Below are 24,562 nucleotides of genomic sequence, written 5' to 3'. Positions count from 1 at the left end.
TAGATTTTAATAAGATTTTAATAAGATTGGTAAGGAGCCAAATTACAAAACGCCCTAGAACACGGAGTACAAAACCTCAGAGACAAAATAAAAGCTCATGAAAACATAAGAGCACTTGAGAACGGTAATAATCTTTAGGATAAAGAACCCACTTTCTCAACAAAGCTACTGAGCACGTTTAATAAAAATTAAGGGAGATTAAAGACGAGGCGCACCGAGCCACATCCCCGAGCCGCAGTGACTGGGAAGGCGAGCTCTGTGCTGCTGAAGACACGGTGCCAGGAGCACAGATGAGCTCCCGTTACCAACAGACCTGGAATAAACCACCGCGAGGCAGGCTGAACTTCTCACATCTCACTTACAGGGTAGGAATTAATCGACTCCCTGGTTGAGCGGCCTTGGACATGCACCGTGTGGGCACGCGGAGGAGCAGCGACTCTTCCACGTGGTAGAAGGGGCAGGTGCACGCGCCACCGCCATCCACACGACCCTGCTGCCCCAGCAGCCGTGGTCTTGGGGGCGACGAGGGGAGACAGGCTGTCTCCGCCGGGAACAACTCATTATTCAGATAAAGTAACATAAGAGCTCCGCGTGGGGCACAAACCAACGGGGGTCCCCACTTCCGGAAGCAGAACGTGCCACCACCCCTGTAGGCAGCAGGACAGCAGAAGCAGAGAAAGTGCCCCGGGCTCAGCAGTGCTCATCATTCCTCAGGAGAGCTGTGCCATCCTGTCTAGGATTTTGGGGTGGGTCGGTGGCGGTTTCCCTCCACGCCCTAAAGCCAATACGTCTGCATTCGCACCTGTCATGGGGGTCCTATTTTTTTTCCCCAAGGGCACTACACGTTATGCTTCACTTGGGCCGGATGTTCAAATCAGTGCATCTGTTCATCCTGCCAGGAGCACAACAACAATTATTTATTTGTCCTTCCAGCACCTTAGCAGCGAGGAGCGGCCGTCTCATGCCGCCAGTGTCCCAGCAAACCAGGACACAGGGGGAGGCACCCCACGCCAGCCCCGTGTGACAGGCCATCTACAGGCTCCTTGATTTTAAACCCTAAATCAACAGTTTAAACAGATGCACATTCCATGTGACAAGAGAGACAGTCGGGAAGATTTGAGGCTCTACATTCTTTAGATGTCTACTTTTGCTGGACTGGCTATTAAAAAGTTATGTGTAACTTCAAGATGAAAGGCATTAGCAGCTTCTTAGAAGAGGATAATCCCAATCTTTTGGAGTTGTAATGAGATGTAACTCACTGAAGCTTCTGGCTCGGTTTGCGGTTAATTGAATCAAAGTCAATGACAACCGTGCTGCACTTTGGTGTGAATTTCCTAAACACAAGAAACAAAATATATCAAGATATTATCCAGCGAGTAGTTAAAGCAATTTGTTTACTTTGGCTTAACCTACATTTTCTGTGGGGGAGGAAAAAAATTTCCGGGGATTCGCTTGATATCTTATCTCTATAGGAGCCAATTACAGTGCACCATACCGAGAGGAACATGAACCAGAAAGGACTAAGACAAAAAAAAGATGCATGGGGTGGCTCGGTCTGCATGTTCTCCAGCTAGCTGAGTTCATGAATTATCAGGGAGTCAAAGGATTTCTAACAAGTTAGCTGCACAACATGACACCCGATTTCTAGTTTTCCCAACAGATTTATCTTCCTTCTTAGGATATTTCTGCAGCCAACTTGGAATCGCTCGAAAGCAAACAAGGGTAAATCTTCTTTTGCCTCTTGTACACACAGCAAGAAAAAAAAAGCAACCAACTAGCTTTAGTGAGGAGTAATTTTTAAAGTCCCGTTCTAAAAATGCAGATGTAAAATAAACCCACCATGTAGTTTTACTCATTAGTGTACCTTCTAAAATAGTTCAAAGGAAAATATTTGGGGACTAATCGTATTCTTTTAAAACCAGTAAACAGTTAATATCTAATTATTATTATTATGTAAATAATCTGGATTTAAAGTCTCATAAGCCACAACACTTCAAGAGATTCATGACGTATAACCTCTCTCCCCAGTGATGAACACAAGGGGTTAGGTACATTACTAATTACAGAACCCCGCTGCTGACCACAGATGCTGTAAAGGAATTGCTTTGAAACCTTTCAGTCCCAAATGAAGTTTCCACCATGAATCGAAGGTGGTTGAACCTGCCTGCAAGTAAAGCATACCTCCCAATCTTTGCCTAGCACAGATAATCATAAAAGTCAAAATGACTTCAAATCTCAATTTAAAACGTTGCTATCAGAAGAATTCCTGGTGTTTCAACCTAGCAGGTTACCTTCATCCTAAATTTCCGATGCCAGAATTGTTATATTTGCAAAATTTACAAAGGTTTAATGTTAATATTACGACACTTGTGATTTTTACAATGTCTCGCTACTAGAGTAATTTAGTCCAAGCCCCGGAAAGCTCCTAATATTTAAGTGCAGGATCATCAGTCCGATTGTCTTCAGATACTTCTGTCACTGCTCTTAAAAATCCACCCCCCACATCATCTTGAGATCCTCAGCCCATCGCATTTAAAAAGATGCTTCCGAGTGTGGATGTCAGGCATCACGAGCAGAAATTAAACGTCAGCCACGGTCAGATCCGTTTCTTCATTCGGCCTTCCACCCCCTTGCCCCCAAGCTCTTCCCGCTTACCTGAAGGCCACCCCAGCCATATCAAACAGGCGCCTCGCGGCCGTCATCTCATCACTATCATGGTATTTATCAGATATGAAAATAACTTCTTTTATACCTTCAAAGGCAACAACAGAAGAAGCCCCCTTAGTATATACACATAACGCAGGGGCAGACGGCGCCCCGTAGTGTCCGTGATGAATCACCATTCCCGGGCGGGCTTGCCCACAATGTCCACTTACTGAAATACACATCTACCCCGTTCCAATACAGCAGACAATGGATTATATTTAATCTGCCCTCCAGTCTTTATGGATTTTTTTTTTTTAACAAATGCAAAGTGAAAACATGTCAAGTAGTCAAGCCTTGATCTGATTAACAAATTTTCTTGACTGCGGGCAATCAAATTTCTTTATTCACAAGGCGACTACTCTTAACACAAGAGGCTGATGGTTGCGGGGGGTGGGGGAGGCGGTGGGGGAGGCGGGTGGTGGGGGGGAAGTGCCACCATGCTTCCAAAAATGGCTCCAAGAACTGATTCCAGCCAGCTCCACCAACAGCAGATCTGTTTTCTTTGCCTGTCCCCCAGGGCAGTGCTAACTGGAGGATCAAGAGTCTGGGGGGCATTTGAGACACCACCCTGCTCCTCCACCAGCCTCCGAAGGGACTACGTGCTGGGTAAGGAAAACTCCCGGAGGGTCACGCACCACCAGGGAGGGAGCCCACGACATCCTTTACCAGGGGCTGGCCTCTGATTCTGATACCACCGGATCTCTTTCCAGAGACCCATGGGCTCGTGATAAACAGCCCCTTTAAACCACACATCTGGCTAACATGATAAGTCTTTAAATCTCAAGCTGAGAGTTTTATGGCGACATAGTGTAGCCGAATCTCAGATGTGACAGTATGAAAAAGGTGAAATATTCAGAATACAATGGTGTAGATTTATGGTAACTGTAATGTAAGGAAAACTTAACAGTAGTACCATTCGAGTCTGATGACATTTATATGCAAAGATATGTTTAGGTCCTAAAACATCTACCATATATTAATACAAATTAAAATTTCATATACAGACTCCCAGCTGACCTTGCTTCTGACAGAAGTTCATTTCTCTCCCGCCCCCTAATCTATGCACGACATGTCAGAGAACAGTAAATTGGCAGTAATTATATGCAATGCCTGTGTTGTTTTTTGGCAGCTTGCAGTTTAAGAAGTTGCAAACTAAATTAAAAACATGCTAAGAATCACAGAGGATGCAATTAGTCTTAGAATACCTGGCACCATACAAAAACAAAACACAGGAAATACCTTGCAAAGTTGATAGTGCAATTAATTTTGATCTAAACAATAGCAATTTCAGATCAAGCGCTTCTGCAATGAGCTGCTGATGAGCAGGCAACAATGCAAATGTGACAAATGGAACGGGCCCAGCTCCTACCTGCCTGGATGATGAGCTTCGCACATTCATTACACGGGAACAAGGCGACATACATAGTGCAGCCTTTCACATCGGCTGAGTTTTTGTTCATGATGGCATTCAGCTCGGCATGGCACACTGTGGGTTTGAAAGACAAGGAAAGAAAAACTTTCATCGCGACTCATGAGGAATTTACTAACGCTGCTAAAGCATTCCACTCGCCCCTTCGAGAAAACATATATAACAGACTCGATTTCTTAAAAATTGATTAGAAACGGAAAGTACTGAGAATACCAAATGAGGGCCACGTGGTCCGACAGGTTGGCGATTAGCAGCAAAACCATTTGCTGTTGCAGCCTTGGGTCTGTAAGCGCCTCGAGCAGCCAGGAGAGGCCAAGGTCAAGTATCTTCATCCACCCTCAGCACAGCAATAGCTCACGGCTCCACAAGACCCTGGGGTATGGGACTGCGCACATAAAATGGCTCATTTGCGTGTTGATATGCACATGCAGGGATATTTGCTGCGACCGTGAAGAGGGCAGGGTGCAATTTTAAAAGCAAGAGAATCAGGAAGTGAAGCTGAGCATTTCTATCCCGACGGATTTCCTTCACCTCACGGCTCTCAGCCCCCATACACACGAGAAAGATGCTGGCAGATAACCAGTGGTTGGACTTACGTTAGAAAAGCCTTCATCCACTTAATGAAAAGTCAAGTTCTTGCTATTATGGCCCATTCCACCAACGATCCCCAAACAGTGATCCAAGGTTATTTGCAGACCTGCCTGAATTCAGAGTTAGAGAGAGCACCCTCCTCTCTTCTCCCGCAAACCTGTAAGCCCAGCCGTCTCCCCAGGCGTTGGCGAGGTGTCCCACCACCTAACCCACAAGGGCGCTCCTCCTCTCTAGGAAGTAGTCCTCACCCCTTTGATTGAGTTGAGAATCCCCTACCTGCGCTATGAGGTCACCCTATTGCTCTTATATTGTTATTTAAGTTTCTGGGTGTGTTGCTAAAACCCTATTATCATCTCCCTGGGGCAGTGATTTGCAAACCGGTCTGCACTCATCTGGGGTGCAGCCTGGGATTAAGAGACTCCCGGCCTGATTCTAACGAGCAGACGCCTTGCAGAAACACTGCATTGCAGAATCCTCTGGTAACTCCTAGGAGACCTAACACATACTAAGCACACAAGTGCTAAAGTAAATGTTTGTTGAACAAATTAATGACAATCTGGCCATGGTCCAAATCACACAAAACTGCAGGAACTATAAATATGGGGGCCCTCAAGGGGGCCCCCACCCCCTGCCCTCTCCAACTCACCAACCTTCTGCACTGAACACCTTCTTCTGGGAGCATGGGAGCCTTAAATGAAGAGTAGCCTACACTCAGAGCTCTTGGACATTTTAGCCCTGACTACTCAGTCAATGAGCCTTTTTTTAAGATCACAGCCCATCGGAGATTAATCCCCCGCCGGCCAGCCACAGAAGGACCTGAGCCACTCTCCCGGGAACGACAAGAGAGAGAAGAAAGTCTCCCTGGCTCAGTGGCCTTGAGGACACTGGCCTTAGAGAGGCCCCTTCAGCCCCATCTACTGCCCTGGTGACCAAGATGTTCCTAAGCGGGGATTAACACTGCTCGGTGTTAAAAAAACAATTAGATGTAATTGTTTCTTTTATTTCCCCCTTGAGGGCAGAGACCGGTCTCGAGGTTCTTTCTAACTCCCCCAAAGTCTAATGCGATGCCAGGAACATAATGGGTGTTAAATATTTATTGAATGAATAAAGGAGGAGATGCAGATTCCAATTATCGATGGTGACGTTGGGAAATACAGAAAGTCCTCTTAAATTCAAATAGCAAGAAGATGCTTTCCCATCTAATAAATATATTTGGATGGTGTTGGTATTAATCTTCAGAACTACAGTTTCTGAGTCTGTGCGGAAACACTGTTAATAATCGTCTTCTTCTGAATCTCTAAAAAACGGTCACATTGACTGCAACCGTCTTCCTATTCATCGGAGGCAGTTTGGGGATAAAACTGAACATTGTATGGTCTGGATTCATTAATGAAAATTACCACATGAAACAGATTCTCTTGAGCTGCATCCAATATCCCCGTATAAAGGGTGGCTGATAGAAATAATACTTGGGGTCATCAACAGAATTCCCTTCTCTTAGCTACAAAATCACGGGAAGAAAAATACAAAGCTTCTTGTTAGAAACATGAGGTCTACTGGGCTGTATGAACAACTGAGTGTCGGGCACGCAGGAGACTCTATTTTTTGTTTGTTTTTTTAAAGTTTTTATTTATTTATTTATTTGAGAGAGAGAATGAGAGAGAGAGAGCACATGAGAGGGGGCAGGGTCAGAGGAGAAGCAGACTCCCTGCCGAGCAGGGAGCCCGATGCAGGACTCGATCCAGGGACGCCAGGATCATGACCTGAGCCGAAGGCAGTCCCTTAACCAACTGAGCCACCCAGGCGCCCCTGTTTGGTTTTTTTCAAGTTTTAAGTTTTTCCTTTTGATCTCTATTTTTTTATTTAAATTCAATTAATTAACAAACAGTGTATTCAAGGCCCAGTTGCCACTTAAAGCTGTGTGACCCTTGACAAGGCGTGTCCTTCGGGTGGGCAGGAAGAAGAGACTCTGAGAAAGTGCACTTCCAGCTAACAACATAAAAGTGAGTTTTGAAATACCAAGTAATCTGATTTCTAGCTTTTTCCTATTGTGTGTCCAGTTTCCTCCCTCCTTCCTCTAGAACAGTGGGATCTTCCCCAAGACAGGCTCTCGACAGCAAATCATGAGCCTTCTCTCCCAAGGCCAAGGGCAAGTGGAAGCCTTGGCCCAGCTCCCCCAGGGGGCACCAGCTCCCCCCCCCCACTCAGGTTTTCTCCATTCTGTGTGTCCTTGGTCTCTACTCTCAAGAGGCCATCTTCTCAGCATTTCAGATCTCTTTCCTTCTTCCTTTTGAGATGAAATTGTCCTGCCTACAACTGCAAGACTTATTTTTTAAATAATCATCTCTTGACTTCATCACGCATATACAAACTCTAGTTTTTGCTAAACCAATACTTTCCAAACTGTAGGTCAAGAAATCAGTTTAGTGAGTTACAAACAGCTTTCCCCCCCTTTTCAATGGAATGGATGAAAACAGAAGAGATCAGAATGCGTCCCACATGGCAAAGGTTAAGTGTCGTTTCTAAAAACTATCTGAGGTGTGTGTGTGTGTTTCAGGTGTGAACTACGTTTGCTGGGTCACCATGTAAAAAGTGTGTAACTACGGGGGCGCCTGGGCGGCTCAGTCGGTTAAGCCTCCGACTCTTGGTTTTGGCTCAGATCGTGATCTCAGGTCGTGGGATCCAGCCCCATGTGGGGCTCCACGCTCAGCATGGAGTCTGCTTCAGACTCCCTCTCCCTCTGCCCCTCCCCGCCTGTGCGCTCTCTCTCATTCTCTCTCTCTCAAAATAAATAAGTAAATCTTTTTTTTTTTAAAGTGTGTGACTACGGAAACCTGTTGACTCTGTAATATGTTATTAATATTTACAACCACTGGGGGAAAAAAAAGGCCCTGATTTGCAGAATCTGCCAATTTCAGTGGGGTGACTACTCGCACATGGCCAATTTCCAGGTCCTGGCATGACCCAGAGTTGGGAAGAGAGAAGCAGCTCTGCTCAGGTGAGCTGGTACGAGCTAGCTCTCACATACACCCCTGGATGGCCTTATCTTCACCCAAACCCAGTGCCTCTCTGGATGCAATCTCTGGATTCGCCTGCCCACCAGGCCCTCGGTTAGTGACAGCTCTCCACTCGAAACCTTCTCAGGCACCAGGCCTTGTGGAGTCTCCTACTTTTCTGTGGGGTCTTTTCTTTCTCTCGCCCTTCAGGTCATTTTCCAAGGTTCGATCCTGCTCTTCCATTTTTCCCCTGTAGTCACTAAGTATTCATGCATTTGTCGATTCTCCGGGAGCAGGTTGATTTAGTCAGACCCAGCGTCCCATCTTCTCCTCAGGCCTTGGTTTTGGATGGTCTGAGTCTTCTCTGTGACTTTTCTCTCTATGATAAATACTCCATAGTTAACTGACAGCAACAAATGAAAGTATAAATTCATCTTTTTCTAGTGCTAGCATTTTTATTGTGTCACCCGGGAAGAACTACAAGAGCTACAAATATATGAAAGCAAAAACCAACCAACGAGGAGGGGTTCTGTTCATGACCTTGAGATGCACACAATTTTTATATTTGTAGTAGGAACAGGACTGGGTATCCCAAACATACACAGTCCCTAGGAAGTATTCATAAGATAGCTAAATCGTCCCCAAAAAAGACACATTTGCCAACTACCTACCTGGAATTATGCATCTATGACTAAGCAATAAGCAAAAGAAATCTCCAAATACTAGAAGTATATTTGATAAGCACAAAGACTGACACAAAACCTTTCAATTATTCTCACCACTGTTTAAAAGGAAAAGAATCAGATGGTGAAAATATCAGATTAATGCTTATAAAGGAGAGCCTCTGCTTCAGGTAATTATAAGACAATTCATACGCTTTGGTCGTTTTTTTTTTTTCCTTTTCTATTACTAACTGTCAGAATTCAGAACTGCATTAACCTTGGACCACTGAGAAGAGATTGTATAATTAGAAAACTGTATTTTTCAAATTCCCTCTTACTAGGGCTTGATTAATCCTTACTGTCTCAGGTAGGCGGTTCTCTCGAAGTTTGACAAATTAACAGGATATATTCCATCCTGGCTAGATTTAAGAGATTCAACATTTTACAGATTTGACTTTCATCTCATTTGATACAAGACTAAGACAACATCTATTTTAGATAGTACTATTATTAAGGTTACTTAAATAGGTTTTTTTAAAGAAAAAAAAAAAACCTGAATAATGCTAAACAAACGTTAATTGCAGTACAAAGAATTCAGCGGTAACAGCGGGGCTCCACCCTCACCTCCCGAGCGCTCCTGGGCCAGGATGGGAAATACTGGGCCTGATAAAATTTGGAGTCAGGAAAACTAAGCTTCTCTTCTAGTTAAAGAAACTCTCCAGGGGCGCCTGGGTGGCTCAGTCGTTAAGTGTCTGCCTTCGGCTCAGGTCATGATCCCAGGGTCCTGGGATCGAGCCCCGCATCGGGCTCCCTGCTCCGCGGGAAGCCTGCTTCTCCCTCTCCCACTCCCCCTGCTTGTGTTTCCTCTCTCGCTGTATCTCTCTCTGTCAAATAAATTAATTAAAAAAAAAAAAAAGAAAGAAACTCTCCGGGTTGGTTAAAACTCCCCCGTTTTTAGTGGTACAGAATTTTACCTGAAGAAAATGACTCCCTCGGGCCTGAGGGGTGTTCTGCCAAGGAGGCCCTGAAGCGGGGGGCAGCCTGGTGTGGCAGCTCGGGGAGGGGCGGCTCGGAGGGTCACACTTGGAGCACCTGCTGCCACCCGGCCGGTTCCTGCCCCACCTTCCGCCAACACCCTCCAGGCTGGACACTCTACGAGCCTCGATAAGTCTCTGGGGAAATGTGCCTCTGCCCCTGACCTCAAAGGTTCTCGGGCTGTGCGGCCACCCACGTGAATAGCACGGACAGTTCGCTCACTGACAAGCCAGAGGGACAGCACTCAGGGGCCAAGAAGCATCTGCTCATGGCCTCCCAGAATGAAAAGGTGGGAGGTTTCACCCTGCAATTAATAACTGACATGACATGGGGTACCCGAGTTCAAAGTTGACCCTGTGCGTTTTTAAAAATAACTGTGTTAATTTTTACAAGATATTCCACTTCTATTCTATCCTTTTTATCATTACCTCTTGAAATAAGGATCTAAGTGCTTTTACTTCAGGGATCCTGTAGCTGTCAGTCACTGTGCCCTGGCGCGTCTCTCTGTCGGGGCTCAGGCACCCTCTTTCCTGTGCTCGAAGCCCCACAGATGCGAAAAGTCCACTGAGGGGTGGGGCGTGTACTTGCCCGTCTAACAGATCCATTTAGGGAACTGGGGCTTCTGGAGCTAAAATGGAGTTTCAACTACTTATTTCTTAATTATTGAAAGATATCCTGACAGCGCCTCATGCATCACTGCCAGCCTCCAAGTACCTATCCTTCAAGTCAATAATTTAACAACAGAGGGGCCTCTGCATTTAAGCCCCCGACCACCACCTCTACGGTACCACCCCAAATGTTATCCATGTTCACTATTCCTGCTACCCCGAAATCCAAAACATTGCTAGAATTTAGCCCCTGGACAAGGTCAAAGCTCAAGTACCTTATCTCCCCTTCATGAAGTTTCCATATCTGTAAAGCAGCAACCAGACTCAGGATCAGAGTTTTCAAAGCTACAGGTGGGGAAGGGGAGAGGGACAAACAACTTGGAAACAACAGTTGCATCACGTCCTGAAGCCAGCCCCAACTACACAGGCCCGTGGACCTCATGCTGCTCTGCTCCCCAACTCCCCCAAGGCCCCCCTCCCCAAAGTCTTCCTCTCTGACACTTCCTGGCGTGCTCCAAAGCATATCTCACTCTTAGGGTTTCTCAGACAGCTCTGCCACCCCCAACCAGAGGAGCATCCCTCTGGACTGCGCAGCAGCAGGGAGAGGAACCAGTTTTAAACTGTAGGCACTTCCCTCGGACGTGCAGTGATGGGTTCTGGTCGCAGGCAGAGCGCTCCCAGGGCTGGGCACTGGGGCTGTAGGAGCAAGTAAGCCCAGTCCTGGAGGGGCTCAGGCCCCGCTGGGCGGGAGATGCCGGAGCCCCGAGCAAAGGCTAGAGACACCAGAGAAGGAGCACCGAAGAAGTAGTGGGAAGGCGCAGGAAACGGGCTGACAGGTGAAGGGTGACAGGTGCCATGGCGCCCTTCTGCCTCACCTGACCGCGTCCAGCTGCTCAGAATCAGACACCCCTGCCCCCTGGCCCACCCCACGCAGTTAGGGGTCTTTCTATCCAGAAGATGGAAGTAACTGGGCCTCACAGCCTTCTGGCTTTGAGGGACACACAATTCCAGCAGAGAGACGATGATTAGGACGGCGTTAAGTCTGCGGGTGAAAATAAAAACAGGTAACAGCGATAAGACAGAAGCCAGTCCCCAGCCTGGAAAATGTCTGGTGTCTGTTCCGTTACTGCCCTGTGCCCTGAGAAGCCTCTAGCAGAAGAAAATGACAGCAGAGAGGCATCCTGGCCAGGCCCGGGAAGACGGAGATGAGTCACTCACTCAGAAGGCAGCCAAATCCTCCAGGCTCTGGGTGAAGCACCAAATCCTGGGGCGCCCCACCGGGGGCAGCGGGACCTTCCCATCTCCACTCCTCCAATGTGCCCTGGGGCCCGACGGAAGGCGCCCGGGTCCTGGAGCCAGCTGATGGCTCTGCCTTCCCCTTGCTTCCTCCCTGCGCGTCCCCGCGGCCACTCCTCACAGGCTCTGCCTCCCCCACCCGCTGGTTCTAGGACCCTATCCCCCCCCTTGTGGAGCCTCAGCCTCCCGGCCTGTGAAATGGAGAGACCCACGATAGTGACTAAGGTCCGTGAAGGCACGGCACCGAGTTGCAACCTGGTACTCGCTCGTGCTCCCCAAGCTCTCCTGCCCGGGCTGCCCACCTGAGACCCGGCAGCCCCGGGCTGCTTGGCTCGGACACCGGAGAGCACACGTTCCTTTTCTCTCCCTCCTACGCTGGTCCCCGTCCCCTGCCCCCTTCCTCGCTGCCTCTTGCTAAGGCTGCCGGTAGCACCGCGCGGCGCCCGGGGGCCACTTAGCCCCAGGGGCAGTGCGTAGGGCTAAGGAGATTTCTGACTGTGGTGCTTCCATTACTGTCATTAAAGCCCCCAGAACTCTAATCACATTGCTTGCCTGTGTGCAAAGGGTACACAATCAGGTCGGAGGGAGAAGGGCGTGGAAATGCTGCATTTCATCGATGGGTAAGCCATGCCCAACTCCCTCCCCACTGTTCACGTGAAATACAGGTTTGATGCCTAAAATGTACTCAAGAAACATGAATAGAAACAGAACACTCATCGCTGCTTGACAGCTTTGTAATGCAAATACACACAATAAAGATTCCAAGCTTCCCTCTCGCGTTAATAGCTTTCAAAGGGTAAACTGGGACTGAGCAGTGAGCACTGGAAGAAGAGTCAGGATGTGTGTGTTCTAATTAATTCCGGCTCTACGAGGCCCGCCTCGGGCAACTCACTGATCCTGTTCCGGCCTGCACAAAATGGGGCTTAACCGACCTGACTCAGGCTTCTGAGATGAGACAGGAGCTGGTGACCCTGCCCTACTTTTCTAGGACGTGACTCTGGCAGGCCTTCTCCACTCCGCACTGCAATCTCCTCCCCGTGTCCCCCGTGTCCCCTGTGTCTGAGCCCGCTCACACTCCTCCTCCCTCCCTGCGGCTGACAGCCTTGCCTTATCCTTCACTGAGAGGCTGCAATGGATCACATCCCCCCTGCAACTAGGCAGACTGTGCGTCGGCTGCCATCTGCCCCCCCACCCCACCCCTACCCCACCAGTCAGTGATCCTCTTCTACCACTAATGAATGTGCCTGGGAGGCCATCTCCTCACACCCTCCCAGACCTTCCTCTTTCTCCCTTTCTGGATTCATCGGTCTCGTACGGACATAGAAACCCTTCTCTTGGTCCCATCACCCTCCCGTCCAGCTGTCCTCACACACAGCCCAAACCCATCTCTCTACGCTGTCCCCATTCCCTCACCTGCCGTTCTTCCTTCAGCTGGCTCTCTGTTGGCCTTCCAACCACCACCACTCCATCAGAGCTGCCCGTGACAGCGTCAATAATGACCTCCAGGTCGCTAACCACCGAGGACAGTCAGTCTCCCTCTCAGACACCCTGTCACCCAGCCCTCTCGACGCTGCCTCCAAGATATACCCCAGATCCACCCATTCCTCTCCATCTCCGACACCCCCACCCCTGTCACCAGAGAGACACACGTGCCAAAGTCACTTCAGGGCTGCCATCCTTGTTTCCACTCCTGCCCCGAACCATCCACACATCCCCCACACACCAACTTAATCTTGTTAATCCAAACTCCTTATCCCACAGCCCCCAACCGCATCTCATTACTCCGACCTTAACCTTAACCGCTAAGCGTGGGCCAAATTCTTTCCCTCCCACATAATGCTCCAAGCGCCTTCCTGCCCAAGGGCTTGCACCAAGCACTCTCTCAGCAAGGAATGTCCTTCCCATCCCCAAACACTGACTAGCCCACCTTGACCTCTGGGAACCCATCAAATCCTTCAGCTCTCAGCCTAAAAGTCACTTCCTCAGAAAGGAATATTCAACAGCATCTGTTTATTTCATTCATGTCTACCTCCATCACTGTGAGTCTGCAAAGTCCTTGAAAACACAGACCTTGTACACTTTATTTACTCCTGCAGAGTGCCTGGCATGGGACGTGCTGAGTGAATGAATGACCACAGGTGAACAGCCTCTGAAAAACATATTGTGATATAAAATAAAGTCGTGATTTTCAAAAAGGAAGCAAGTGACTCGAGAACTCCCCCATCACCGACAGACAACTCATAACTGATAAAAGAAGAGAAGACTCATGAGTCTTTATTTCAATTCCTAAAAAGTTGTAACTCACTTGCAGAAGGAAGAACGACAGTGAGGAATCCCGCTTCCCTTTTTCACCTAAACTCAAAATTAATGGAGTTTTGAACAAAGTCTTTTAATTGCAGAATTAAAAAATTCATGCTCAGTTATCATATTCAATATTTTAAATTTACTATGGCATCTATCATTTGGAAGAAGCACAGAGATAAAATTTACACGTCCGCTAACTGGCTAGGATCGACCCTCCAGAGAGTGTGCTCCCTGGAGTTCTAACTCCCTTGCTTTCACCAATATTCTCCATTCATCCCGGGATTTCCCGATGCCGTGTTTCAATAAACATTGTCACACTGACTGATGCACAAAAGGATTTCTGAAGTGCTTCTTCTCCATTTGGTCTTAGAATACCCCCTTGTCTCACAGAGTTCTAAACCCGCCTCCTCTATTCAGATATTTTCTTGGACTTCGATGTGGGGTCTTTTTCTACCCTCCAACCTCTTTACATCCAGTGTCTTCCAATCTCCACGTTTGTGGGGTAACTGTAATCTTCAACAGCCCCCTCATGCTTGTACGTTCCGTCTCTGTCCGACTTAGAGTCATCTTAGAACTGGCGCAGGGTTCGACCGCTGGAAGGACAGAACGAATAAAACCTGCTTCTCTCCTTATTAATTTGTCCACACACACACAGATGCGTGTCCTCTCCGTGTCACTGCCACCAACAGCTTGTTATAGCTCGGCAGCTTTCGCCCAGGATGGCTTCGGAACCCCCTTCAAGCCCCGTAAGTAGAGAAATGGCGCCCTAATTGAATGCAATCAAAGCTATACTGTTTAATTTTTCCTTAGAATTCTAGCACTGATGGAGTCCTCGGTGATCATTTATTTCATAAAGATATTGAGAAGTAAATGTCAAGTTATGTTTAACAAGCCCACAATCACTGGGTATAAACACTCCACACCTGGACCCTAGACTCCGGAAGCCTGTCTGGGATTCTGCCACTGGAATCTGGTCCTTGATGTTTTAAGCACCGTGGGGGATTTCTTAGCTAATATGCATATCAAAGACATATGTATGATCTCACCCAAATATCAAAAAAGGTCCTAAGAAGTAAAAGCAAAATGCAATATAAATATCTGCAAAAATCTCTAGGAACTGGGTCTGATTGCATATTTCCAGGAGCAAACAATATATACATATTCTACCTTTATACCAGTATTAACGAAGTTAATGTTGACATGTTGAAAATGTTGAATGTCGAAAAATAATGCAAAGTAAGACCTTAGTCATTCAGGCTGATTTCAGAGAAGATCAGCCCAAATCAGCAAAAACAGATACAGATCAACAGAACAAAGAAAGGAAGCCCATCATTGTCAGCTGCTCCCCAGACCCCCACTGTGTGGTAGCCCAAAGTTCTAGGCCAAAGACTTACCGAAATTAAAAAATTAAAGAAGTTCTATTTACCACAAGGAATATCCACTTGTACTCAGAAAATTAACGTGCTCACAAACTTAAAACCTCAAATGGGTTGAATGTGACCCTGGAATTTTACTGATACTATTAAGTTTCTTAACAGACCTTTTATTTTGAGAGACAGTACAAAGATGAACTTGAGCTCACTTCCTGTTCGTTAATTTGGAAACCACTATCCTTGGATTATTTAATAAGGTTTTATTACAAATTTGCATGAAGTAAACCGGCTCTAAAACACTGACAAATGTGTGTATTTTTATGAGTAGGTTGGATCCCCACAGATGAGCATTTTAGGTTTTCCTACATATGCTTTTCTACATATGCTCCCCAGAACTTGTTACTATCTATACATGCTTTGTAGATATTCCTAGTGAAACAGTAATCTGTGGCTCTTCAAAAATAATTAACCCTGAATCTATAGATTAAAATACATAGACAAAAGGGCACCTGCCTGGGTAAGTTCGTGGAGCATGTGACTCTTGATCTAGGGGTCACGAGTTCGAGCCCCACATTGGGCGTAGAAATTACTTAAAAAATAATAATCAATAATAAAATAATAAAACACACAGATAAAAATCAAATAAATTAAACCCTCCCAAATCATGATTTATTCTTAAGTCTATTTATGAACAGTTATACCTGAACATGAAATATCCTTAAAATAAGCTGGTTCATTTCCAGGGGGACCCTCACACATACGCTGTTGTATTGTGTTGTCTAAAGCATCACACAACGAAACCTGAGTTTGTCCCTTGATTCATAAAAATAATGCACTTTCTTTCTTTCCCGGGGTAAACTTGCTCGAAGGTTTCCCATTGATTATATTCGTTATTTCATACAAAAGGTCCTCCTTAGGCACACTGTCAGGGCCACCACTGCTAGGAGGCAGAGCAAGGGAGGCACGGTGGGAATCTGCAAGTGAAATTAGAATTCTGGAGCAAAACAAACAGCAAGTCATCAAATCCACGGATCTGCCTAACAAAACCGGAGGGCGTTCAATTTCAGCTGGCTGAAGGAACAAATTTGATCTTAATTACGAAGAAGCTCTTACAAGTTTTGAGGAAGTCACAGCTTAAGAAGGATCAGCCGCCTAACTTCTTGATAAATTAGTTTCTCAAGACTAACCTTTTGGATGCCAAAGAAATATATCACATGCATGGCAGTCAGGAAAATGTCAGTGTTCAAGGGGGTAAGGTAAATGGCTAAGTCATCACTAAAATGACATCTTTGCATGCTTAACAATATGCTAAATCTAAAAAATAAAGATTAGATTTAAAGGTAAAATTTAAAGAAGCACCACCATACACTAGCAAGCTGTTGGAAGCTGCCAGGCTGCACAATGTCTCATTGAATTCCAGCACTGTCCTTCCCAGCACTAGATCCTTTCTCAAGTTTTCCTGCAGAACTAGGAACTGACCCTGGAAGGAGCCCGACGTCTCCATTTCTGCCTGATGCATCTAGAACATGGCTACCAACCCCCCTCGGGGCATCAGAACAATGGTCCTTCCAGGATGAACAAGTGTGAGCCAGCAGGCAAAGCAATCCTGGCTTCTGGATGGACGGGACAGAAGAGGAGGCCGGACAAAGAAGCATGCTCACCCACACATCCCTCACCAACAGGAAACAGCGCGACAGGGAAACGCAGGAGAGCTTGGTCAGCAGAGGGAACACGATTTAAAAAATGCAAAGTTTTGAACAATGGCTCTCAAGGATGAAGGATGTTGACTCCACTCTAGCTCTCTGGTCTGTAAACCATGTCATCAAAATTCGTTATGAAACCCCAAGGAAAGTGTGATATCTGAATTACCACGAGTATTTTCACCTCCATTTTATAAAATTGGTATTTTGATTAAATGTGCTTCATTCTAATGAGCTTCACAAAGAGAAAGGAACTAAATATGTCACCTGAATACTTCATCCCGGGGTTACCAACCACCCCCGCCTAAAAATAAAAGTCTTCCAAAGCTTTTTCATATGGTTAAATTAGATCAATCTGCTGCTTCCCGGTTTTTTAATTGTCACTCATGTGAAAAGGTGTCACTTTTAACGCTGACTTCTTCCTGCCACTTAATGTTACTGACATCATACTATCTTTTGGATTTTTTAGGAAAAGAATGAGATAAAAAGCAGTTTCTGTGGCAGGGGGAATTTTCATTTTCCATATTAATACTACATTATAATCAAATAGTTTCATGAAGTTTTGATCCTAAGGTTGGAAGAACAAAAACACCCTTTAAAAATGCCTCTCCAGAGACACAGCCCAGAAAAAGCTCCATCTTCCTATTATGTTACAAGTATTCTGCGCTTCTCTCCTTTCCACAAAGTGTCAATCAAGACTAATGACTCTAAATTTACAGAATTAATAAGGAAAATTAAGTTGTATATGTTGTTGGTAAACCCAAACTTACACGGCTCCCAAGCTCCGCTTTGGAGAAGCGTTAAAGCCTCATGCTAGGGGAGGGCACCACCATGCGAGCCCCTGACCTCCGGGGTGTTACTTCGCCTAAGTCTCTGCGTGCCCAACGGCATGGTGCAAAGAGAGAACAGGTGGTCCACTGGGCTCCGACCTAAGCAATCTTTCAGCAAAGCTGAATTCCCTGGCCCCATGGGAGAGGCAGCTGGGTAGTGGAGGGCACTGACCTCAGAGTTAGGAGACGTCTCCCTACCTATGTGGCGTTACAAAGGATACTTAATGCTTCTGGGCCTTTCTTTTCCCATCCATGAAAGAAATGGGCAGGCTCAGACCCTGTGGGCACAGGACTCCGAGGCACTACTCCAAGCATGGTCCACAGGCTGCGGGAACATCATCCCCTTTCTCTAAACACACACAAGTGCTGCTTAATAAAGCTCAGAGTAATGCAAAGTGTTACTGGTATCAAGTTGCTTTTGTCATCCATGTATTTTGTTACTCAAAAGATGCTAACGGGAGCATCTGGGTGGCTCAGTCATTGAGGCCTCAGACTCTTGATTTCGTCTCAGGTCATGATCTCAGGGTCATGAGATGGAGCCCCCCATGGGGCTCTGTGCTGAGTGCGGAGCCTGCTTTAGGTTCTCTCTCTCCCCCTCTCCCCCCACAGCCACTCTCTCTCTCTCAAAAAAAAAAAAGAAAAATGCTAATGATCTCACTTATGTGTGGAAACTTAAAAAAAAAAAAAAAGCTCATTAATGCAGCGTACTGATTGGTGGTTGCCAGAGGTAGGGGATAAGACTGGATGAAATGAGTGAAGGGGGTCAAACTTCCAGGTATAAAATCAGTAAGTCCTGGGGATGGGACATACAGCATGGTGATTGCAGTGAAGAACACTGTATTGCATATTTGAAGGTTACTAGGAAAGCAGATCTTCAAAGTTCTCATCGCACACACAATGTTTTGTAATGATGTAGGGTGACAGACATTGACTGGACTTCTTATGGCGATCATTTTGCCATGTGTACAAATAACAAGTCATTAGATTGTACACCTGAAATCTAATATAACATTACATGTCAATTATACCTCAAAGAAAGATAGGGAGAGTTTAACTAGCATTATATAGGGGTCCTGGAAGTGTTGACATTTGAAAGAGGATCCTCATATATTCAAAAGAACAAAGAAATTGCTGGTCTAGAACTCTGGATGATCCCAAATGCTCCTTTATAGGGATTAGCACATCATCTATCCTTCCTCAGCAGCTTAGCTGCCGATAATGTTGGTGAGAAAGAAAGGGTTCAAATTAAGCCTACCCCGGGGGCGCCTGGGTGGCTCAGTTGGTTAGGCGACTGCCTTCAGCTCAGGTCATGATCCTGGAGTCCCGGGATCGAGTCCCACATCGGGCTCCCTGCTCAGCAGGGAGTCTGCTTCTCCCTCTGACCCTCCTCCCTCTCATGCTCTCTGTCTCTCATTCTCTCTCTCACAAATAAATAAAATCTTTAAAAAAAAAAAATTAGGCCTACCCCATCCCAGACATGATCACTGATTTTTCAAATTAATTTAATCTTAAAATGTAAGTAAAAAAAAACAACAACAAAGAGCTTGCATTTTGGCCAATTATCACCAAACATTTCTATCACCTCCAAGGAGATCCAAACATGTATTTCTCTGTGGCCCCAAATCCCTTATAAAAGAAGACTGAGTGTACGGTTTGTAGCTAGTCATCATTATTTAGACTTAAAGCCCACCTTTACATGTATTATGATGGTACTAACACTAAATGCCTTTTAAAAAGCATTTAATACCGTCTAGGACTTTTATGGTACATCAAAGTACAAGTCTACTCTTGTGAAAGAAAATTGTCTACATTCTAGCATAGCCACATGTAAAATGAATAATTGATAAGCAAAGGCAAAGAGCTTTGAAAACCTAGAGGTAGCGTATGGAGAGTACAGAATAATGCACAGACAGCCAGTGTCCTGAAACCCAGCAACTAGTCAATTAAAAAAAAAAAAAATCAGTGAAGTTGGACAAATGCCTACATGGGTTTTGGTTTTCTTTTTAATTCCTTTTGGAAAGAAGCTCTGTAAGGTACTGCCTCAAAGTTGGGCAAAGCTACTGGACAGGTTTGGGAGCACGGCGAAGGCAGGGGCGGCCAGTGGGTGGCAAAGCCTTTGGCCTCTAGGTCACTGCCCCGATCTGCCCGGGGCTCACAGTGACCGAAGAAGAAGGGGCAGGTCCCGCCTGGAGAGCCGCTAAGGAACCAAGGAGGACCCTTCTACGACGGTCTGACCACCGGCATCTTTTTACAAGAAGCCTCCGCTTTTTACAAGACTGACACCTACAAACTCCTCCATTCAGCAGAAGGCCCAAGGCTCCACCGTGTGGACTGGGTGAAATAACCCTGTGGTTGTCCTGCATCTCAGTGTAGACCTGAAACACATCGACCTTCTCACTCTCGCCGTTTCTACGTGGGACGTTGCCCCGTGAAAAATTACCCTCACCACGTACCTACGAACAACGGATCCTTTCCCTTCTTCCTTACCACGGAAAGCCGACAGAATCACAGTCAGGATGAAAAAAGTTTCTACAATACGTTAGCACGTTATTCATTTCAGGAGCTCCACTCAGCTACAAGGAAAGCTAAGGCTAGAAGATGGTTCTACCTTCTCCTGTCTGGGACCCGGTTCTTCCTTCCCCTGCCAGGGATGGAGTTAAAAGGACTGACAATTAAATCCCCCTAATCACTGAACTATGTTTTATTCCTGGGAAACCCAGAGTGCTTTGCAGCCCCCCACCCCCACCCCGCCCGCATTCCTCAGTGCCTTCCCCGCCTCCAGGAACATTCTTTCTCTTTGGAAAACAGAGCGGTTGCCCTGAAGCAATTTAAAAAGAAACTCAAGGGGTTTATTTAACATGATTAAGGTCCAGGAACATCAGTAAAAATATATAAAAGACATAAATGCCACTAAGTGTAGACTTGGAATTCTATAGAAAACCCCAGAGGCCAGCCTACTGCGGAAGAGTCAACAAAGGAGAAAGGTCTTACATCACTCCTCGACTCGCGTTTCCTAAAGGCCCAATCTTTCCCATTTGGATGGCCTTCATGTGCTGTACTCCCAACAGAGGCGGTCGGTTCATTTGCAGACAGAAACACAGGCCCTCACGTTATGAAAAATCAGCAACCAGCCTACGCAGTCCCATTTGCCTTAGGGCATTGGCCGCATCTTCTCCAGGGAATTAAAGTTAAAGCGCGGCTGTGGCTCGTCCCTCCCAATCTCTGAAGTGGTTCTTCTTGGGGCTCAGATATTCAACAAACTATAAGGAGCACCCTTGCCTAATTTAAACATGAAAACCAGAGCTGGCCAGGCCAAAGGTTTTCGGTTCCACACGTCTGGCTTGTGGTCTGACTACCTGGGAATACAGACCCAGAACAGGAAGAAGACACAGAACCATCCATTCTCTGACGTCCACATTGATGTAGGAAAGATGTTAGGGTTCGAAGCTGATGGCCAAGAAAGAATTCTTGAGATGTCTTAGGTGCAAAGAGGTGGTTTTATTAAAGCCCGGGGACAGAACCCGTGGGCAGAAGGAGCTGTACTGGGGTCAGGAGGAATGGCCCGTTATATGTTTTCAAGTTGGGAAGGGGTTAGGGATAGCATCGGTCTCTAAGGAATTTTGGAAGCAACGTTTCCAGGACCTTGAGGGGGCTAGCTATTGTTGGGAAAAGGTCATTTACTACCGTCTAATAAAACCCTAGTCATGAGACCCTTCAGATGTATATCGGAGGGTCATATGCTTGGAGGATGATTGCCAACATGTATGTTGGGGGTTTAGAGACAAAGGAAGTTTCCAAAGGCATTTTTATATGTTAAAGTAGACTTATAGGATCCTAGGGGCCGGGCTAGGATTGCCTTTTGCCCTTAGCAAAGCATTAACATGGAGGCAGCCGAGTCCCTGGAGGAAGGTCACTCTGCCTATTTCAAGGACTTGTCAGTGGGCTGTAAGTAGTGAGGAGATTTAATAATTCTTCTTCTGCCTTTGTTTCCCATATCACAGCCCACAGTCATTTCCTACTTCTCAGAGATGAGCTTGAGATTTCCTCTGCAGGCACAGGGGCTGAATGAACCATGCTTCTCATCAGAGCTCAGCCCTAGCCAGTCCTTGGTTAGCTGACTTTGCCTCCAGGTGGCCAAGAAACAACCTGTGGAGCCCCCGTGCACATCCCCCGCTACCCCCACCAGGGGCTGTGGCCCTGTGCAGAGAAGTCTGCCATCCATGCTCTGGGGTTGCAGAGCCTGGCAGGCCCTCCACAAGCAGCGGACCCCTGGACCTCAGGGACAGGCGGGGTGACCACTAACATGCTTTCCATTCACGGACAGGGGTCGGCGGCAGGAAATTGAGGCAGTCCAATAGGATTTTTCTTTTGTCCAGCTGTTGATGGCTAAAAAGAGATGATACTTTCTGACCAGCTATCTGACTTAAGCACCACCAAGGCTAGGCCCCTAAAGCAGAAGGAAACACAGACCAGGCCCTACCGTAAGGGTATTTGGTATCCAGCTTGCTCTCCGCCGTCCTCCTCCAAGGCAACAGGTCATCGCTGCACCCGTTTGGCATCCCGTTATACCCGATGCCGACAATCTTGTTTTCTGCATTCACGATGCACGCTCCGACCTACAGGGAAACGTGCCCAAAGGCTTGGTGACCTGGCGAGGCTGGTCTGCCCCTGGACAGGCAGACATGAAACCAGAAGCTTGCAGAGCTCCAAAGCGAGCAGGGGTGTGTGAAGAGCTCTCTATCTCCTCGCTTGCTTTCTGCGGCAGCTCCCACAAGCCCAAGAAAGCAGACCCCCTAACCCCCGAGGATGTCCAAGAAGCCGTGAACGGTGGCTGAAAAATGTAAGCACCTAGGGATGCAGCACAAAAGGCAGATTTACTCTGCCTTTAAGTTGCCAAGCATCCGCTTCCTGCTGTAATTTGTTCATTTCCAGGTTATCTCTGTATCTGTGAGTGTCCACTCTCTTAGAAAACTCACTTACCTGTGAATTTGGATCTTTGCTTCTCTGTGCTGATAAGAAGGCCACAGCCATAAAATACTCAGGCCATTCCAAATAGTCATCACGTTTTTTGCAGGGAACTTCACTCATGCTGGGTCTAGAAGGAAAACAGTGGTTGAGAAAAGCATTTTGGTATACCTGCTTGCCAGGCCAATGCAACCACATGTCAACTTTGGATCTGCAGAGTCAATTTCCGTTACATTTATCTGTCAGAAATCACAGATCATGGGACCTCAGATCGTGTCTGGCCTTAAGAAAAAAATTACTATTTCAGAAGTTTGGTTTTGGCACGTAGAGTTTCACATCCCCAAATTTTACATCTATGTACTGCTTTCTCATAGGATTTTTTTCAACCTACTACAAATGCCTGCTCCACAAATTGTTCTCATCCGTCACCTCCCTCCCTTAGGAAATAGAGCCAGCACAAGAGGGAGGGAGGGAGAAAGGAGAACATTTATTGATCATCTACTATCTTTCAGACACTGTGAAGGGTTATACGCATCATCTCACTCAAGCCTCATTCCTAGCAAAGGCAGTAACATCCCATCTTACAGAAACTCCCCTAAATCACATAGGATTATTATCCATGCCAGTCAGATTCCTCTGGAGCTGTCCCAGCTCTGGTATTAACCAGAGAATCTGTCCCTTTTCTTTCCCCTTAGCTTCCCCAGATGAAAACAGAAATTATCAACTCTGAGTACTGAATCAAGTGACAAGAAACAATCAAAAGTGTCAAGTGCTGTGACTGAGGCTAAGTTTTAGTAACGTGGGCTCTACTTACTCACTCACGGGCAGGCACAAGCTGATCGACACCAGGGGGAGCCCCTGAAACTTCCAGTAAGGGGTGGGGTCCTTTCAAGGGAAAATAAACAGCACAAGGGAAGAGGGCAACACAAGAACTGAGTGGATATCACTGAGCATTCTTGAGCATCTGGGTGGAAGGCAGGTGTTTATTTCCTTGCACTTGGGCTTCAGGCTCCAGCCCTTGGCTTAAGCGGGACAGAGCGCCAGGGCCTCAAACTGGGATGCAGGGAAAAAGTCGCTATTGGGACCCATGATTATCCACTGATTCTGTGGCCCAAATTTCTGAGAAGCCTGTAAGCCCTCTTAACTGCACTGGTTTACCACCGGCTCAACAGTTGGCATCCATAATCGCTGCAGGGTGCCAGTTACGTGCCCACTAAACAGGAGGTGGGAGGGGAAGAAGAGAGGGAAAGGCGGGTATTACTCCAACGTCTGCTTTAACGCTCAGGGGAGCCCCGAAACCCAGCGGCAGCAACAGTTGGGATGCTACTCCAGGGGGACACATCTGGTAACCTGCCCGGACACAACCCGCGCTCCTCCGCCCACCACCCCCTCCCGGCGTCCGACCCCGGCGAAACCCGGCACCCCGAGCCCCCACGTGGGCGCAGGAAGTGCCTGCCACTCCCAGCCTCCCAGGCCCACCCTCCGGAGCCAGTCGCAAGTGATCGGGCCCTCCCAGCCCGCACTCTTTGGCCCGGCAGGAGGTTTCCCGGGGCGGCGGGAGGATGCGGGGGGCAACCTCGGGCTTCCCCGCCCGGAGCCCCGGGCGCCCCGCCCCCCCGCGCCCAGCGCTCGGGCCGCGCCGCGTGGCGCGCAGGCCGCGTACCCGCACGGCAGGGCTGGCCCCGGCTGGTCCTCGGCTCCGGGTCGGCGATCGCAGGCCGCCGCCGCCCCGCCGCCGCGCGCCGGGGGAAAGGAAGTCGGGAGAAGAGGCGGGGCCGCCGCGGGGCCGGAAGGTGACAGCGGCCAGGCGGCCACGCGCTCTGGAGAGGGGGGCCCCGGCGGGCGCGCACCAGGCGGGGAACTCCTGGGCGAGGTCGCCTCCGCTCCCTCGCCCCAGACACAACTCGCTGGGCCCGCGATCTGGCCGGCGACCTTCAGGGCCAGCGCCCAAAAGACCCCTCCCGGGGGCTGGCTGCTTCCTTTTGTTGAGGGGGATGGTTTGGGATTTGACCCTGACCGGGCGCCGGCTCCTGGATACCCTTGAAGCCCCCCGAGGCCCCTGGGCTG

General features: G+C 47.5%; 1 protein-coding gene across 2 annotated transcripts; it reads right to left on the bottom strand.

Moving 5' to 3' along the window:
- On the bottom strand, nucleotides 1–24,258 carry DCTD (dCMP deaminase). 2 transcript variants are annotated; one of them, XM_036087408.2, is made up of 6 exons: nucleotides 24,159–24,258; nucleotides 22,511–22,625; nucleotides 22,011–22,146; nucleotides 4,076–4,192; nucleotides 2,656–2,752; nucleotides 1–1,334 (listed from the first exon to the last, which is right to left on the bottom strand). In XM_036087408.2, exons 2-6 carry the CDS (start codon nucleotides 22,616–22,618, stop codon nucleotides 1,256–1,258), a joined length of 537 nt encoding a protein of 178 aa, XP_035943301.1. In that variant the 5' UTR covers nucleotides 22,619–22,625; nucleotides 24,159–24,258; the 3' UTR covers nucleotides 1–1,255. The 2 variants fall into 2 exon arrangements, with proteins under 2 accessions (XP_035943301.1, XP_035943300.1); XM_036087407.2 differs by lacking the exon at nucleotides 24,159–24,258 and adding an exon at nucleotides 23,310–23,669.
- Nucleotides 24,259–24,562: the final 304 nt, after the last annotated feature.

This window comes from Halichoerus grypus, chromosome 3 (genome assembly GCF_964656455.1).
Source record: "Halichoerus grypus chromosome 3, mHalGry1.hap1.1, whole genome shotgun sequence".
Lineage (NCBI taxonomy): Eukaryota > Metazoa > Chordata > Mammalia > Carnivora > Phocidae > Halichoerus > Halichoerus grypus.
The sequence above is the reverse complement of the archived record's forward strand: the minus strand, read 5'-3'. Positions and strand labels throughout refer to the sequence as shown.